A 15,727-nucleotide genomic window follows, 5' to 3' on the forward strand; every position below is an offset into this window, starting at 1 on the left:
AGGTTTCGCTTCGAGTCGAAGTGTCTCATTTGGTCACCGTCTTGGGCGACGGTACGGCAGACAAGCGCAGCGACACTAGAACATAAAATTGTATTTACTGTCAACGCTCGATGTCTATATATGCACGACACTGAAACACGACGCAGTACGCATACATTTCTACAGTTGCGTAATCTAAGTTTACGGCTGAAAAATCCGCCAAATTTCTCTGCGCGGTTTAGTGAGAAATATATGTGCGCAACTGTGCTTAATAAACTTTTTTCTACCTGCCTCATATAATAATCGAGCCTAGAAAGGAACGAACGATCTCCATTAATATTTAGGAAGTCGCAATAATAGCTAAGGAGATACCGCTCATTTTGGGTAACAGAGGCGCTACACATATAGGAACGGAAATGCGCAAGAACAGAGGGGCTGCTCATTTCTAAACAGGAAACATTAAAAATATAGCCCTACCACCGGCTTGGAGTAAGCTTCGCGCGCTCATTTCACAATGATTATTAGGATATCATATGCCTACGTACTCCTATGGCCATAGGTATTACGCAGAGGGATAAAATATACTCACAGCAAAGGCGACAAACGGTTACAAATGTGAGATAAAAAGATAAAATTAACTTAGCTGCATCATTATAGCACATGGAACGAACGAGCACGTAGAAAATTAAAAATAATGGTCTGATATGTTTGGTAATTACAAAATAAATTTTCTCACTAAGAAATTATCACAATTTACTCGGCAGTACGAAGTTTATACTAATTCTTATAGGCGTATATTTACTCTCATAAAATAAAACTGATTCGAAACTGTTACTCCAACTGTATGAATTTTATACGGGATGCGATCTGCTCAAAGTGAGTAACTCGATAGGTAGCAAATAAAATTCTTGCAATGGTTTCCTAGTCAAAAGTAGCAAAATTTTCGCTCATAATATTGCTCACACCAAGCGAGTCGTTAACTGGTCAGATAACGGAGATTTAGTTATTCTCGTGGATCAATTGGTCAACGGGCGCTGACGCATTGCTTGATAGGCCTGGTGTCGTTTCCAGTAATGTCGGCGACGCGGCTGGAGCTGAGGTTCTTTGCAGCCAATCCCGAATGGCTGACTGGCCCCGAAGGAGCCTCGCAGAGAGGTGCGCTCCGCTGTGGAGTGCCGCAGCGTCCAATTGACCGCTGGAGGTGCGCGTCTCGTTCCAGATGGCCGTGTGCCAGGCCGCTCGGCGCTCGCTGGTTTGGCCGAAAGCGCCTTCCATGTGCGTGAGCATGTCATTGCCTTCAATGGCCACCTCGATGCCCTCGGACTCTCGAGGACTGGTGAAACTCAGTGACTGGTGAGTCAGTTTCGCCACCAGCGCAAGTTCTCCCGTGACGTAGAGGTCGTCGGTCGAATGCGCTGTGACTACTCGAGATGCCCGGACTATGTCCTCTGCTGTGGGCGTGTTCATGATCACGGTCCGGCCGGAACAGTACCTGGTGTAAGAGCGATACATAGGGGAATTAATAATTGAACCGATCATGGAACGGATGAAAAGGCAGTTCACTCAGTTCGTAGCCCTCTAAGACGGCGAACTGTAGCACTAGGTTTAGCATTTGCTGAATTTTATCACGTGATTCATGTTTTTTGGTGACCTTCCAGAAGCCTGCGATTTGTAGCGCTAGGCTTAGCATTTGCTGAATTTTATCATGTGAGTCATGTTTTTTGGTGACCTTCCAGATGCCTGCGAACTGTAGCGTTAGGCTTAGCATTTGCTGAATTTTATCATGTGATTCATAATTTTTGGTGACCTTCCGGATGAGAGCCTAGGGAAACGGCCGAAAATGGAACCTGTTTTCGGGGACCAAAAGTTGATTTATCAACAATGTACCTCTCCGATCGCTTTTTGCCAGTGGAAACAAATAAAGGATACTGAAAAGTTCCACTGAACATGATGTCACAAAAAAACTGTCAAGTAATGAAACTTCATTCTGTGTTCAGGGAATGTTCAGTGCGACTTTTCAGCCCTCCTTTTCTAGCGGCCGTCTGTTGTATTTTTTGTTATTGGTTTTACATTTTTAGTGTTTGTTGTTTTTCGATCTCTGACTGCTTTTGCTTCATTTGCTTGACTCTACTTTTGCTATGATTGTTATTTGTTATTGGTTTTTTACTGTCTGACTGCTTTTGCTTCTCATGTATGACTCTGCAACTGCTACGATTGTGTGACGCTACTTTTGCTAAGAAATGGCCCCCTCCTTTTAGTTTTTTAATTCTCTTTATCAGAATCTGTTACTTTTTTTCTGCAGGGGTTAAGTTTTCTTCTTGGTTTCCCTGATGTTTCTGTGTTTTTCCACGTGCTGGGTTCGGAGCGATAATGCGATGTCACATGCTTGAGCTGAATGTTTAAATTTCCACGAAATAAACAGTTGGTAGTGTGCGCATATGGTGTCTCTTCCTTGTTGGTGTCATTGTTTGCACCGCCGTTCATCTTATCATGCACCAACTCACCCCTGAGGCCGTTATTCTATGCTTCTACTAAGAAATTCAGTGTACTTGAGCAGGGTGTGTGGCTGTGCAGGCTGGTTGACTTCTTTCATTCTGGAACGTGCAGCAGTTGAAGGAGATTCACATAGACTACAAGGGCATGCAGCAGCGCTGAACTTCAGCTCCAGGAAGCAAATGGAGCTATTTTCCGGGACCCCGATATACGAGGGTTCAATTCAGGCCGCGGCAGTCGCATTTAGATGGAGGCCAAATCCTATAGACACGTGTAAAGTGCGATGTCAGTGCACATGAATGATCCCCAGGTAGCCAAAATTATTCCGGAGCGCTCCACTACCGCGTCCCTCACAGCCTCAGTGGCTTTAGGACTCAAACCTCATAACTTTGAACCTCATAAACCATAACCCGTAAAAGCATTTCTCGGTGCCTTGTGCGTTAAAACTATGGGCAGTAAGTATTTAGTTAACATGTTTTGAAAGTCAGGCAGAAATGCATTGTCATGACACCCTGAAGCGGGTCAGCTTACTTTCATGCTGCGTCATGCATAGACACCATTGTGAGTGACTTTTTCATGGCGTTTAATAAAGGAGAATTGAACGAAAAGCTTGGAATTTTACCATATCTGAAAACGTTTATGTATGTGGACGATTATGGGGAATTATGTGGATTATGTGTACGAGTATGTGGAATTGTCTTAGACTCATGAGAGTGGATTTCTGCCCGAGGTTCACTATGCGCTGGCCGTACTGACTGGATCCTTATATGCCCTGACTTTAATGCATTGTGGTACGAACAATAGCTCCACCCACTTCCGTGGGCTGAAGTTCAACGCAATAGTGGGTCCTTCTCGTCTACGTTTATTGTGCGCCAGCACTAAACATTCCACTATGAAAGGCTAATTGTATCTAGAACATCAGGAGGTGCAGTATGCTGGAATATTTCTTGAATACGTATGCTACCAAATAAGTGCTGTCAGACGCGCAAATAACAAAATATTGCTACTTATACGACACGCAAAGGTCATTTTTCACTTGTCATTCATTCCGTGATCTTGCGTTTATCGAAAAGAAGAGCTCTAAATACATACAATATATAAAGGAGCGTTGTCAAAATTTCTCAAAAACACTGGCTTGAGCCCAAAAGTACCGCTATTTATTATCTTCTATTTAAATTTGTTTTTGCTTCGCCGATCGTAGACATGCACATTCAAGCTTCTACCTGGTACCTAGCACCCTAGCTAAGCTCTGCCTCGAGCAATGTTTAGCACTGTACCCAACAGTTTCATTCGCACGAGAGCACGAAAAGCAAGTTCGTTTAGAAGCAAGGAAATGTATTAGGGTGAGTCATGTTAGCACGCACGACAACAATACGAGCTTTTGCTGCACATTTTATTTGACGCAAAGCATTGGACACAATTTTAAACTTTTGAACGTTAGCGCGCTTTTTTAAGAACACAGAAATGTGGATATAAACGGCCCTTATTTTCAGAATTTATTTTTAATGCGATAGTATTTTTGATCTCCTCACGCAGTTTCCGGTTTCTACGTAACGAATTCCTTGATAGGTCAAGAGACGTCACGGGGCCTTGTGCCGTCATCGCGACTTGCCATGACGGGTCATACTCATCGGTTGGGAGAGGCTACGTGACTTTTTGTAATCCCCACAACCTGCCCACTGTGGCAGGTGAAAGGTGGATCCCCAAAATGTAGCAGTTAGCCCAACCCTCAAAACTTCCGAAGGAGCCCCTAACTTTTAAAAAAGACGCACCTCATAAAATAGATTCACGTGCATTACTGAGGATTATTGAGCTAATTAAGGAGGATTAGTGGTCGGATTAGCATAATTCTGCATGATATTCAAGTATAACACACTCAAACACTGTATAAGGTGATGACTCTTGCATACTATTTAAGAGCAATTGAACCGCTCTTAAAAGGCGTTTTGCGGGAAAATCACGAGAAGAACATTGCACATTCTTTGTAGACACCATAGCAGGCAATACAAAGGCTGTCACACTTCCTTCTTTGAAAATGTGTTTACAAAGGCCCCAAGCTTTTTTTTTTTAATTTCGGAATAAGCAAACTCGGAGCTCCAGAAGGCCAAAGCAGATGCAGGCTGAGAAATTCCTATAATTTACGTTTCGCTCTACAGCCGCGCTCACTATGAGCAGTCAACAGAAAGCGTTCACTTAAGCCCTACGAGCCATGCGCGTTTGAGGCTAAAAGCGACACCTACCCGTAGTCCGGTTCCCCCTGTAGGTCCAGACTGTGTCCCGATCGCAGGCTGTGCCGAAGCAGTCGACTGTGTTCCTGGTGGGTGCAGTAGATCACTCGAGCCGTCGGGTGCACATTGTTCAGGTAGCGGCGGAACAGGAACGGCTCCACCGCCACGTCATCATCCAACTTCACGACGTAGCGGATGCGCGGACAGTGCAGCGTCGCCCAGTTCAGTCCTGCTAAGAACTTTGCGTTGACGGCGGCGTACTCGTCGCTCATGTTAAGCCGAACCATGTCACCGATGGTGGTCGCCTCAAATTCTGTCCAGGCGTCGGTGGAGATATCAGCGCCTACTGTCTCTTCGAGGCCCACAATGAAGATGCCAGTCCAGTTGAAAAAATCTCTGCCCAGAAAGTACAGGTCAGAGTGCGACAGCTTACATTTGCTAGATGGTGAATGAAAGAGTTGGTAAAAAAGGTCATCCTAACAGATGAACAGGCAAGGTAAGTATGAACGGAGAAATAACAAAAATGCTTTATTTAGGCCCATTTACACACTTGTGTGGAAGCTTCCGAGAATTCACGTGAAACTAAAGGTCGCAATTTTTTTCCAAGAATTGCCGCGCAGACCACAGTATACCGAATTTAGAAAGCACTCTAATCTATAAATCAAGTTATGTGTCCTGTGCGAATATTTATATTCCTAACAAATCGCTAAATTTAGACTTAGGGAGCTCGATAGCAATTCCGCGGGCTGATTTGTGGCTACCTTTTCCCGTATGCGTCCAGGACACTTTTTATGTTGGAAATTCAATATCCCCGTAGCCACTCAATACTTTTCCATCGGGGAAGCATTTCATACTTTTTTTCATTTTGTAGAATCATTCAAGTCAGTCCAAAGGCTTCACTCCCTCGGATAATGATTAATTTCTGGGGACTCGTCATGTGTCCACGCTATATATGCCTTTACACCGCTTTTTGGAACTAAGTTTTATTCGCTTTGACCAATTCCTGTCACATTTACTGAGGTAAAAAAATCAGCACAAGCTTGCTAATGCAGGCCTGATTCTTGCCAAAGAAGTAAATTAAAATACCAAGGACATAACAAACATAAAAAAGGGCAGAGGTCTCCCCATTAACGATAAACAGTGGAAATTCACCATATGTTGTTTTCAGATGCATCGGTGCAGAATTTTTCGCACTCTACCTCATTTTATTTAATGCCCGATATATGGACATGCATATGGGTTCGGAACTTTAGACTCAGCGGCAGAATCAGATATCCGCCTTTGAATCGCTTATATGAAATAATACTAAAAAATAAAGTAAGTAACACTAATAAAGTAAAGTAAGCCCTCGTGCTCGGCAAGTCTATTGGCCCATCACACATTTTTTTCGCTAAATTCAGCTTAATATTCGTGACTCTTGAGCATCTTCACAAACTTAAAAACTAACAACGCCTCTACTTGTAAATTACTGAGCTGCTAAGGTACGGTCAGTTAGGGTATCTGGGGTGCAGTGAAACGCTACAAAGTAAACATAATTACCTCCGAAGAAAAAGAAAAAGAAGGGGGAGAAAATAAGAGGGGCCGATATCGTCTCACTGCAGCGGATACTGGCTGCTGCAAGAGATCGATGCTAACCACGCAGAGTAATAATAATAATAACAATAATTTGTTTTTGGGGAAAGGAAATGGCGCAGTATCTGTCTCATATATCTTTGGACACCTGAACCGCGCCGTAAGGGAAGGGATAAAGGAGGGAGTGAAAGAAGAAAGGAAGAAGAGGTGCCGTAGTGGAGGGCTCCGGAATAATTTCGACCACCTGGGGATCTTTAACGTGCACTGACATCGCACAGCACACGGGCGCCTTAGCGTTTTTCCTCCATAAAAACGCAGCCGCCGCGGTCGGGTTCGAACCCGGGAACTCCGGATCAGTAGTCGAGCGCCCTAAACACTGAGCCACCGCGGCGGAAAGCCGGAAATTAACGTGGTCGAAAATGGCGATAGCCACTGAGCATAATCAAGAAAACAGCTTGACAACTCGTCTGGCAGTACGCGCACTACAAGCGTATTCTGAGAGTAGAAAACTCGCTTCGTAACATGATAGTCTGGTTTTTTACAGGCATATTTTTAGCGCAAAGGACGGGACGAGATACAGACAAGACGAGCACGGGCGCTACTGACAACTGCTTTGTTGAAGAAAGATCGAGGCATATAAATACATATCTGGCCTGCGCCAGCGCTACCTAACAAGGAACTTGGAATCACAGCAGATGACGCGATAGGAAATTTATCTCAGCATTATACAAAACGACAGACGTGTCACTAACGCAGTTCAGACCCCCTTTCCTGATAAAGAAAGCTTCCAAAGTTTCACGGGCAGTTTTTTGACAACTTCTGCCAAGGATTGAAGCACTCCGGAACCGTGGCTCACACTTGGTGCAAGCAATGCAGTGGGCAACTAAATTCGTGCGTTCCTTATTGTAGATATCTTTAGCATGCTCCCGGAGTCGATCGTTTACGCAGCGCCCTGTCTGGCCGATGTACTCCTTGCCACATGACAGGGGAATCCTGTACACGACGTTCATAGCGCACTGCACAAACCGTTTTTCGTGGTTCTTATGACAGCCCCTTTTTTTGTCTTCGCAAGTAATGCGGCGGCTCAGCTGAGCAAGTTTCTTAGGGGCTGAAAAAACCATAGGCACGTCAAACCTATTAGCCACCTTTTTCAGGTTGTGGGATACCTTGTGCAGGTACGGTACCACTTCCGGCTTTTGCTGACCATCCATAGTCTTTGCTGCAGATGTGCGCTTACCAGGATTCATTTTCTTGAGGAGCGTTTCCGCGACTGCCATCACGACCGACCCAGGGAAGCCGGCTGAAAACAGCCTACCCAATTGATGCTCAAAACTTGCCTGCATCTCATGGACACACGACTTCCTTAGCGCCAAATCCAAGCAGAGATTTGCTTGGATTTGGCGCTAAGGAAGTCGTGTGTCCATGAGATGCAGGCAAGTTTTGAGCATCAATTGGGTAGGCTGTTTTCAGCCGGCTTCCCTGGGTCGGTCGTGATGGCAGTCGCGGAAACGCTCCTCAAGAAAATGAATCCTGGTAAGCGCACATCTGCAGCAAAGACTATGGATGGTCAGCAAAAGCCGGAAGTGGTACCGTACCTGCACAAGGTATCCCACAACCTGAAAAAGGTGGCTAATAGGTTTGACGTGCCTATGGTTTTTTCAGCCCCTAAGAAACTTGCTCAGCTGAGCCGCCGCATTACTTGCGAAGACAAAAAAAGGGGCTGTCATAAGAACCACGAAAAACGGTTTGTGCAGTGCGCTATGAACGTCGTGTACAGGATTCCCCTGTCATGTGGCAAGGAGTACATCGGCCAGACAGGGCGCTGCGTAAACGATCGACTCCGGGAGCATGCTAAAGATATCTACAATAAGGAACGCACGAATTTAGTTGCCCACTGCATTGCTTGCACCAAGTGTGAGCCACGGTTCCGGAGTGCTTCAATCCTTGGCAGAAGTTGTCAAAAAACTGCCCGTGAAACTTTGGAAGCTTTCTTTATCAGGAAAGGGGGTCTGAACTGCGTTAGTGACACGTCTGTCGTTTTGTATAATGCTGAGATAAATTTCCTATCGCGTCATCTGCTGTGATTCCAAGTTCCTTGTTAGGTAGCGCTGGCGCAGGCCAGATATGTATTTATATGCCTCGATCTTTCTTCAACAAAGCAGTTGTCAGTAGCGCCCGTGCTCGTCTTGTCTGTATCTCGTCCCGTCCTTTGCGCTAAAAATATGCCTGTAAAATCCGAACACCAACTAGCCCAACAACTCACCCTGTTGATGATAGTCTGGCTTTCCCAGCTTTCGATCCACGCTATTTTTTGAAGTACATGAGAATGAAGCTTCGAAATACTCGGGAAACGCTAGCCCTTATAGTGATTAAGAGCAGATTTTGATGCGTGTTGCAGAACGCTTCAAAATGGTGCATATTTCAAAATACTGACTCTGACTACAGGGACCACTAGAATGGTCAAGCAGTTATCAACCACTCATTCGCCTCAATGGTTTTCATTGGTAGCTACAAGCCGCCTTTCGATCGCCTGATACGATCAACCTGCAGAGCGGCTAGTCCAGTGTACCGGTCGTGCTGTTTTAACTCGTGTAAGACGACAAGAGTGATTTAACGGTTGGTTATGTATATTTGGCAAATCTAGGTAAGTACATACTTGTTGCTTTGAGCAGTATATGTATTCCTTTTGTATCTTCGTGGCTATGGTGCGCCGCAGCAATAAACACCATCGTTGAGTGACGAAAGCTTCGAATGGCTCATTGCAAACTAAAAGGCTTGATTCTGTCCTTGGCCCCCGCATTTTAATAAAAGCGAAACGGAAGCCCTCCGTTTCTGGAACTTTGGAGCGCACTATATAGCACAATGTGGCTAAAACCCTAAGTCTGTTCTGTAGTCTCAAACTGAGTTCTTCATAACCACCATTATTGCTCTGAATTCTAGACACAGCACTGCCTGCTGAGCAGGATGTCACCGATAGATGGAAAACCGCGAAGACAATTTGGTGGTTCAGATATTTCTCTTTGCGCCTGCGTCCCTAATACAAAGCCGATTCTTCTCAATAGTGACTAGAGAGAACAAGTCATTCGTGCCTCGTTCGAAACAGTTTCTTTTCCAGCTTTCCTAAAGGCGAATTCGACTCGTGTGGCTGTTGCTCATTGCAGGTCTAACGTCAGTTCGTTTACAGTGCACACCTGTAACAGTATGAGACTGTCTTCATGATTTTCTCCGTTACGCGTTGCCCCTAACTGAAACCCAATAATACGTCAGTGATACAGAGGGCGTTTAGACCGTAATTAGAACACTTCACGCATTGGTAAATAGCCGTTCTGCTTGTTTATTTTTGCGTAGTAAAGTATGTAAGTAAAAATCTTTTCAAGTGCGAAAAGGAAGTGGCACAAGTATTTTGAATGAAAGTGTGAAGCTGCATAAATAGAAACGAGACAATGTGTAACTAACGACTGCAATTCTTGCTGCGAACACATGAACGGAAAATTAAAAAAAAAATTGTGGTCGCTCTAACTAACATGGAATATTAAATTTTGTATTTAGTGCAGTCAGCATGCTTATTCTTTTCGGAGGGTTGGAGGCGGTCGCATTCATAGCCAATTTTAATTGGCAATTTTCTCCTACCCTGCCCCTTTTCGAAGATATTCGACTCCTTTGATCTTAGACCTGGTATTTGCGTGTGAAAACAGTGAGAATCGTCGTGAAACTCGTCCCTGCTTGAAGCCGGAGTTGCAGGTAGCGCTTTTTAGACTTTAAGAGCCAAGAATAAGCCGGAAACCGTTTCAAGCTTCATTCATTCGTCTATCCAATTGGCAAATGATACACAACCATGCAGGAGCTATATTAAAAGGGCGAAGAAATTCGCCCTTATCATCATCGCGCAAGCGTCATTATGCCAATTAAGCCGTCGGCAAAGTGTACTTCTTGTCTGTAGTGCTCAGTGGTTAGGGCGCTCGGCTACTGATCCGGAGTTCCCGGGTTCAAACCCGACCGCGGCGGCTGTGTTTTTGTGGAGGCAAAACGCTAAGGCGCCCGTGTGCTGTGCGATGTTAGTGCACGTTAAAGATCCCCAGGTGGGCGAAATTATTCCGGAGCCCTCCACTACGGCACCTTTTTCTTCCTTTCTTCTTTCACTCCCTCCTTTATCCCTTCCCTTACGGCGCGGTTCAGGTGTCCAACGATATGTGATGAAGACACTGCGCCGTTTCCTTTCCCCAAAAAACCAATTATTATTGTATGTAGTGAAATATGAGCTTGACGGAAAGTATTTTATCGCTCTCTGTCGGTCTGTGCGTAGAACCTATGTGGAAATGCATTGTTGGTATATTGCTCATCTTAGTCTATTGAATACCTTGTGTGTTTTAAATCTCCATAGCTGCCATAATTACAAAGATAATGACAATCCAAATCCACGATGCAGGTTCTGTTCCTAAACGGCTTTAGGGAGACTGAAAGACTATTTTCGGTAAAGTTGATCGTGAATCATCAGAGCTAATCCCTTTTCCGGCTTTCTTCAGTATGTAAAACCCTCTGGCAGTACATTATTTGGTACAGAAAACTGTGCTCTATGGTAATTTATAATAACAATAATAATTGGTTTTTTGGGGGAAAGGAAATGGCGCAGTATCTGTCTCATATATCGTTGGACACCTGAACCGCGCTGTATGGGAAGGGATAAGGGAGGGAGTGAAAGAAGAAAGGAAGAAATAGGTGCCGTAGTGGAGGGCTCCGGATTAATTTCGACCACCTGGGTATCTTTAACGTGCACTGACATTGTACAGCACACGGGCGCCTTAGCGTTTTTCCTCCATAAAAACGCAGCCGCCGCGGTCGGGTTCGAACCCGGGAACTCCGGCTCAGTAGTCGAGCGCCCTAAACACTGAGCCACCGCGGCGGGTTTGGTAATTTCGCAAATTGGTTTTTAGGGAAAGGAAATGGCGCAGTATCTGTCTCACTTCTCGACGGACACCTGAACCGCACCGTAAGGGAAAGGTTAAAGGACGGACTGAGAAAGGAAACGAAGAAAGAGGTGCCGTAGTGAAGGGCTCCGGAATAATTTCGACCAGCAGGGGATTTTAACATGCACTGAAATCACACAGCACACGGGCGCCTTTGCGTTTCGCCTCCATCGAAACGCTGCCGCCGCGATCGGGTTCGAACCCGGGTACTCCAGACGAGTAGCGAGTGCCCTAACCACTGAGCCATCGCGACGGGTTTCAACTTGCAAAGAAATGTAACCTCGCCTAGTTCTTTTTCCGTGGCGCCACAAAAGCTAACGAACGCAACCTCCAAAACACACAGTGAACTTTCAGCGCCGCCAAAGACCGGCCTGTTAGCCCACTTCGGTGCAACTTCTACTTGCAAGAAGCAGACATCAGCATGACATGTTGCAACATGCGTCCTAGCAGTGCTCCAGGGGCATTTCCTTACATTTGAACTAATCCCTGGTGAACCCGTGCGACGTTTATCGTTACGAATTTTGCGCACCTGGCCCACTTGGACAGAAGCGTGTCCCGTAGAGCAGCCCGACTCTGCCAGGCTTCGGGCATTGAGTGGAAGAGAAAGATAGTGTCCACGTCAGCTCGGCGCCGGCACTCATAGCGGACTGCCCAGGCGGATCCCGTCTCCTCACCCAGGCCTCCGGCACCGGGTCTCACAAGCTCGAACGGGTCGATGTGCATTCCCACGGTGGCGACTTCCGGCAGCACAGCCTGTCTCCAGTACTCAGCAGGCCAGAAAAGGATGCCCCAGCCACCGACTACAAGGAGGGCAGCGCAGGCCAAGGCGAAGGCACACAGAAGGAGACTGAAGACCTTCCCGGCGCAAGTACGCATCCTTATTTTGCTTCTGCTTCTTCCACTGTCATTCCGAAACACACGAGAGCAAGTGCGCCGAGTAGAAGAAGGTGGGGTGCAGGGATGAAGAAGTTACACGCACTGATTTCTTGCAAATAACTATTACTATAACAGAAAAAGAGAAGACATAAAAGGCACCTCGGGATGTAATTTTCTGTCCAAATCGAGCTCGAAACATAGAAAGTCCGCAATGATGTCAGCAAAACGAGAGAAACAAAAGAAGAAAATTGTAGAAGCCAGGGTGTTGAGGACCATGAGAGAGGGAAAAAGACGAACGGAAATGCAGGGAGGCTAACTAGGCGACGCCCGGTATGCTACCCTACACGTGGGAAGGAGAACGAAGGGAGAGATAGAAAGGGGAGAGAGCAAAGGGAGATCACTCTTCCACATGCACCATGAAAGTTGTTGTTTTGGAAATGTAGCAACCCTCTCAGTGGGCATGGGCAACTAAAACGACGAACAAGACGACTTAATTCCGTCGTAAAGTGAAGCTGGCAAATGGAACGCCTGTTGATGTACGCCGCAGAGCATGTATATCATATACAGATGCGTCGATCATAGACAAGGGCTGCAGACAATTAGCTACTAGACCGACGCACCCAGAGCTAAACATACGTCGTGAATACTTATCGGTCCACGCGGGCTCTCTTCTCAGAGAAGCCTATGTTTGCACAGTCTCCTTAGCGAGCATAAAACAACTAAAACAGTGAAATAATACATTAAATGTAAAGCAGGAGAGATATGCAGTCAGTGAGCAAATAAAGAAGCGCATCGCGACACACTGGTCTCAAGAATATGCTGAGATAGCGTATCAGAGGAAAGAAGACCCTCACACACCAGGTCCCGAAATCTAATTGACCCACGACAGCCTGCCTTTTGATGCCCGCTCCACTTTTCTCATCTTAACATCCTCTTTAAGGAAGGATACATGTACCCTGTTTCTGCGTGAACCTTCCCCCTAGCTCATGACTTAATAAAGCTAGAGAAGGTGCCAGAACGATAAGGCCTGGGCCGGCTCTTACCCTGTCGGTGACATGCCGATCAGGCTCTGAATAAAATGCACGACGCAGGAAATGCCCGAACTGTTCCCCTCCGGTCTGAGAGACGGATGTTCGCAGACTGCTGTGGAGTTGTGCAGGGACAAAGGATTCAGAGATACGAACGTCATAGGAAGTGCTACCCACGACCAGAAATGAAGAAGCCGTTGGTAGAAAATATTAAGAGCAGGATCCCACTTCAGTACCCGTTTGGAAATTGCTTACATGGCTTTCTCTAGTATACACCTAGCCCGATCCCAATCTTTGCACTATGGCAAGTGCTCGAATTAAGTGAAAGCAAATTTGAAGAATATTTGCTTTTTCACGGCATCCACCAGTGATGAAAAAGGATATATTACCTGCTGCACAACAGGCGCACACGGTAAAAACAAGTGGATGCTAAAGTATATTTCCGTTTTCTAATTTATGTGACACAGACAGCAAGCCTCAAGCAGCACTTAATTAAGCAGTCAGGTTATCGCTTTCTCTTCCAGCGCTCAGTTTCACCCTTGTAAAGAAGCTTGGTCCTATTTATTGCTGTAGCAGAGCTCCGTCATTGTTTGCGCAGTTAATTCCATGCGAAAAGAAATGATACGTTGCTATTCTTAAATATTGTTAGGTGCAACAGTTCGGGAATTATGGGGCATCTGAGCATCACCCCTGCCTTGCGAGGCTCTTTGGGACACAACGCCGTAAAACAATAAATTAACGCTTGCTGCCATCCATACTGGGGGCTGCGAACACAACGAAACCTAATTCTCAAGTACGATGCCTACCTGCGCCGTTTCTTGTAACTAAATATCTTCGCCGTTCCTATCCAATTCAATTAAATTTTATTCAACATCTTGAGGAAGTTAGGTGAGTCGACAAAAAGCCGGAGAAAAGGCTTGACAGGGGTCGACGCACCCTACAATGACTTGACAGCAGCACCAAAATTGCATACAGCTGGCATGGTAAGCAAAAGGTGGTAGCTGCTCTAACTTCGGCAGCGGTGTTGGCAGCGATTGGCGGTGCCTAACAGGCGCCCTTCGACTGTTTTACAGTTCCCTCAGTCTAGGTTTCCTGGTGGTGGTTCTACAGCGGACGCTTCCCCTGCAGGCGTTTTCCCCGGCCTGGACTACTTGGTGCGTAATATCTGCGACGCCATGGTTCTGGTTGCTCTGCCCGTCTCGTTGCTGATCCATCGCTTCTGACGTCACCACTCTGCATTTAGTGTAATCATCTTTGCTGCGGCCGGCGACGCCCACCCCTGATCACTTCGGCAGCGGTGGTGGCAGCGGGTGCCGGTGCCCAACGCGCGCCCTTCAACTGTTCTACAGGTTGGTTCACCGAAACCTTCTGTATTTGGCATTGTCATTTGTTTCTGCAACCGCTGCTGCCGCGGTGTTCTTTGCTAAGGTTATTTGTCTCTTGATCTTCTGCTACGCAATGTGTGGGAAAGATCCTGTGTGTTTCAAAGCGCTATCCATGGATGGTTCAGCCATGCAGTGTTCCGAATGTGCTCAATGGAAAATGCTCTGGCGTAACTGCAGTGTAGCAAAAAGAAAGGAAAGGGCTTTTGCGATGTTTGTAAATGCCAAAGCTGCTACTCATCTCGTTTAAGAGGCTCAAAAACGTCAAGGATCAGCCAGAACGTGATGTCTACGAATCCTTGAGCTCTATTAATGAACGGTTGATGAAGTCAGACGGCCTTCCAGAGAAAGTGCATAAAATCGAAGAATCTATCAGTATGGTGCCCGATAAATATGTTGAAGTTCTGAAGGCAGTGGCTAACCATGATGCTGAACTTAAAGAGCTATGTAAACGAGTTGAACGTGTCGAGGCGCGCGATTACAAATATGCAGTCGACAAACTAAAGTTAGCAATCAGTGACCTAGAATGAAGAAGAAGGCTGCAGAACTTGGTAATTCATGGCATTCCGAAGACTAATGAAGAGGATTTGCTTACTTAAGTGAATGACGTTGCACGTATGGTTGGACTTTCTGAACTCCTGTCAACCGATGTAGCTGGCGTGCACAGACTTCCTGCGAAACCTGGCAACAACCCTGATATCATACTGCGCTTCGTTAGCCAATGTGTGAGCGATCAATGGTTGGAAAAGAAGAAACAGCTGAGGACTTCGAACCTTACCGTTTCCATAACAGAAAACCAGACGCAAATTAACCATGCTCTCCTTACTTCCGCTAAAAGCTGGGCCAAAAGTAATGGCTACGAATATGCATGACATCGTAGCGGAAAAGTATTAGTGCGTAAAGCCACTGATGCTCCCGCTCACTTGATCAAAAACGATGCATACTTGACTGGGCTGCCTGTGTAGTATTAGTGCTTCAAGAAAGTTCAAACTGTTTGTAGATACTTGAGTGACTTCAATGCCACTCCTAGCGATGTTAATAAGTTCGTAATTAGCCCTATTGTTTCTCATTGTTGCACCTAAATATTAAATCGGTTGGAGGACAACAAGATGTTTTTCAAGCGTTTTTGCATGAGTTCAGTTTTCTTTCACTGCGGTCATGCTCACGGAAACTTGGATTTCCGACAACAGTGATGATTTTGTTCT

The 15,727-nt window shown here is 45.8% G+C and overlaps 1 protein-coding gene across 1 annotated transcript; it reads right to left on the reverse strand.

Moving 5' to 3' along the window:
- Positions 1-737: 737 nt before the first annotated feature.
- Positions 738-12,116, reverse strand: LOC144097518 (uncharacterized). Its single transcript, XM_077630221.1, has 3 exons — positions 11,766-12,116; positions 4,713-5,096; positions 738-1,471 (listed from the first exon to the last, which is right to left on the reverse strand). The coding sequence occupies exons 1-3, from the start codon at positions 12,110-12,112 to the stop codon at positions 979-981; spliced, it is 1,224 nt and encodes a 407-aa protein (XP_077486347.1). The 5' UTR covers positions 12,113-12,116; the 3' UTR covers positions 738-978.
- Positions 12,117-15,727: the final 3,611 nt, after the last annotated feature.

Source organism: Amblyomma americanum, chromosome 7 (assembly GCF_052857255.1).
Source record: "Amblyomma americanum isolate KBUSLIRL-KWMA chromosome 7, ASM5285725v1, whole genome shotgun sequence".
In the NCBI taxonomy this organism is placed as follows: domain Eukaryota; kingdom Metazoa; phylum Arthropoda; class Arachnida; order Ixodida; family Ixodidae; genus Amblyomma; species Amblyomma americanum.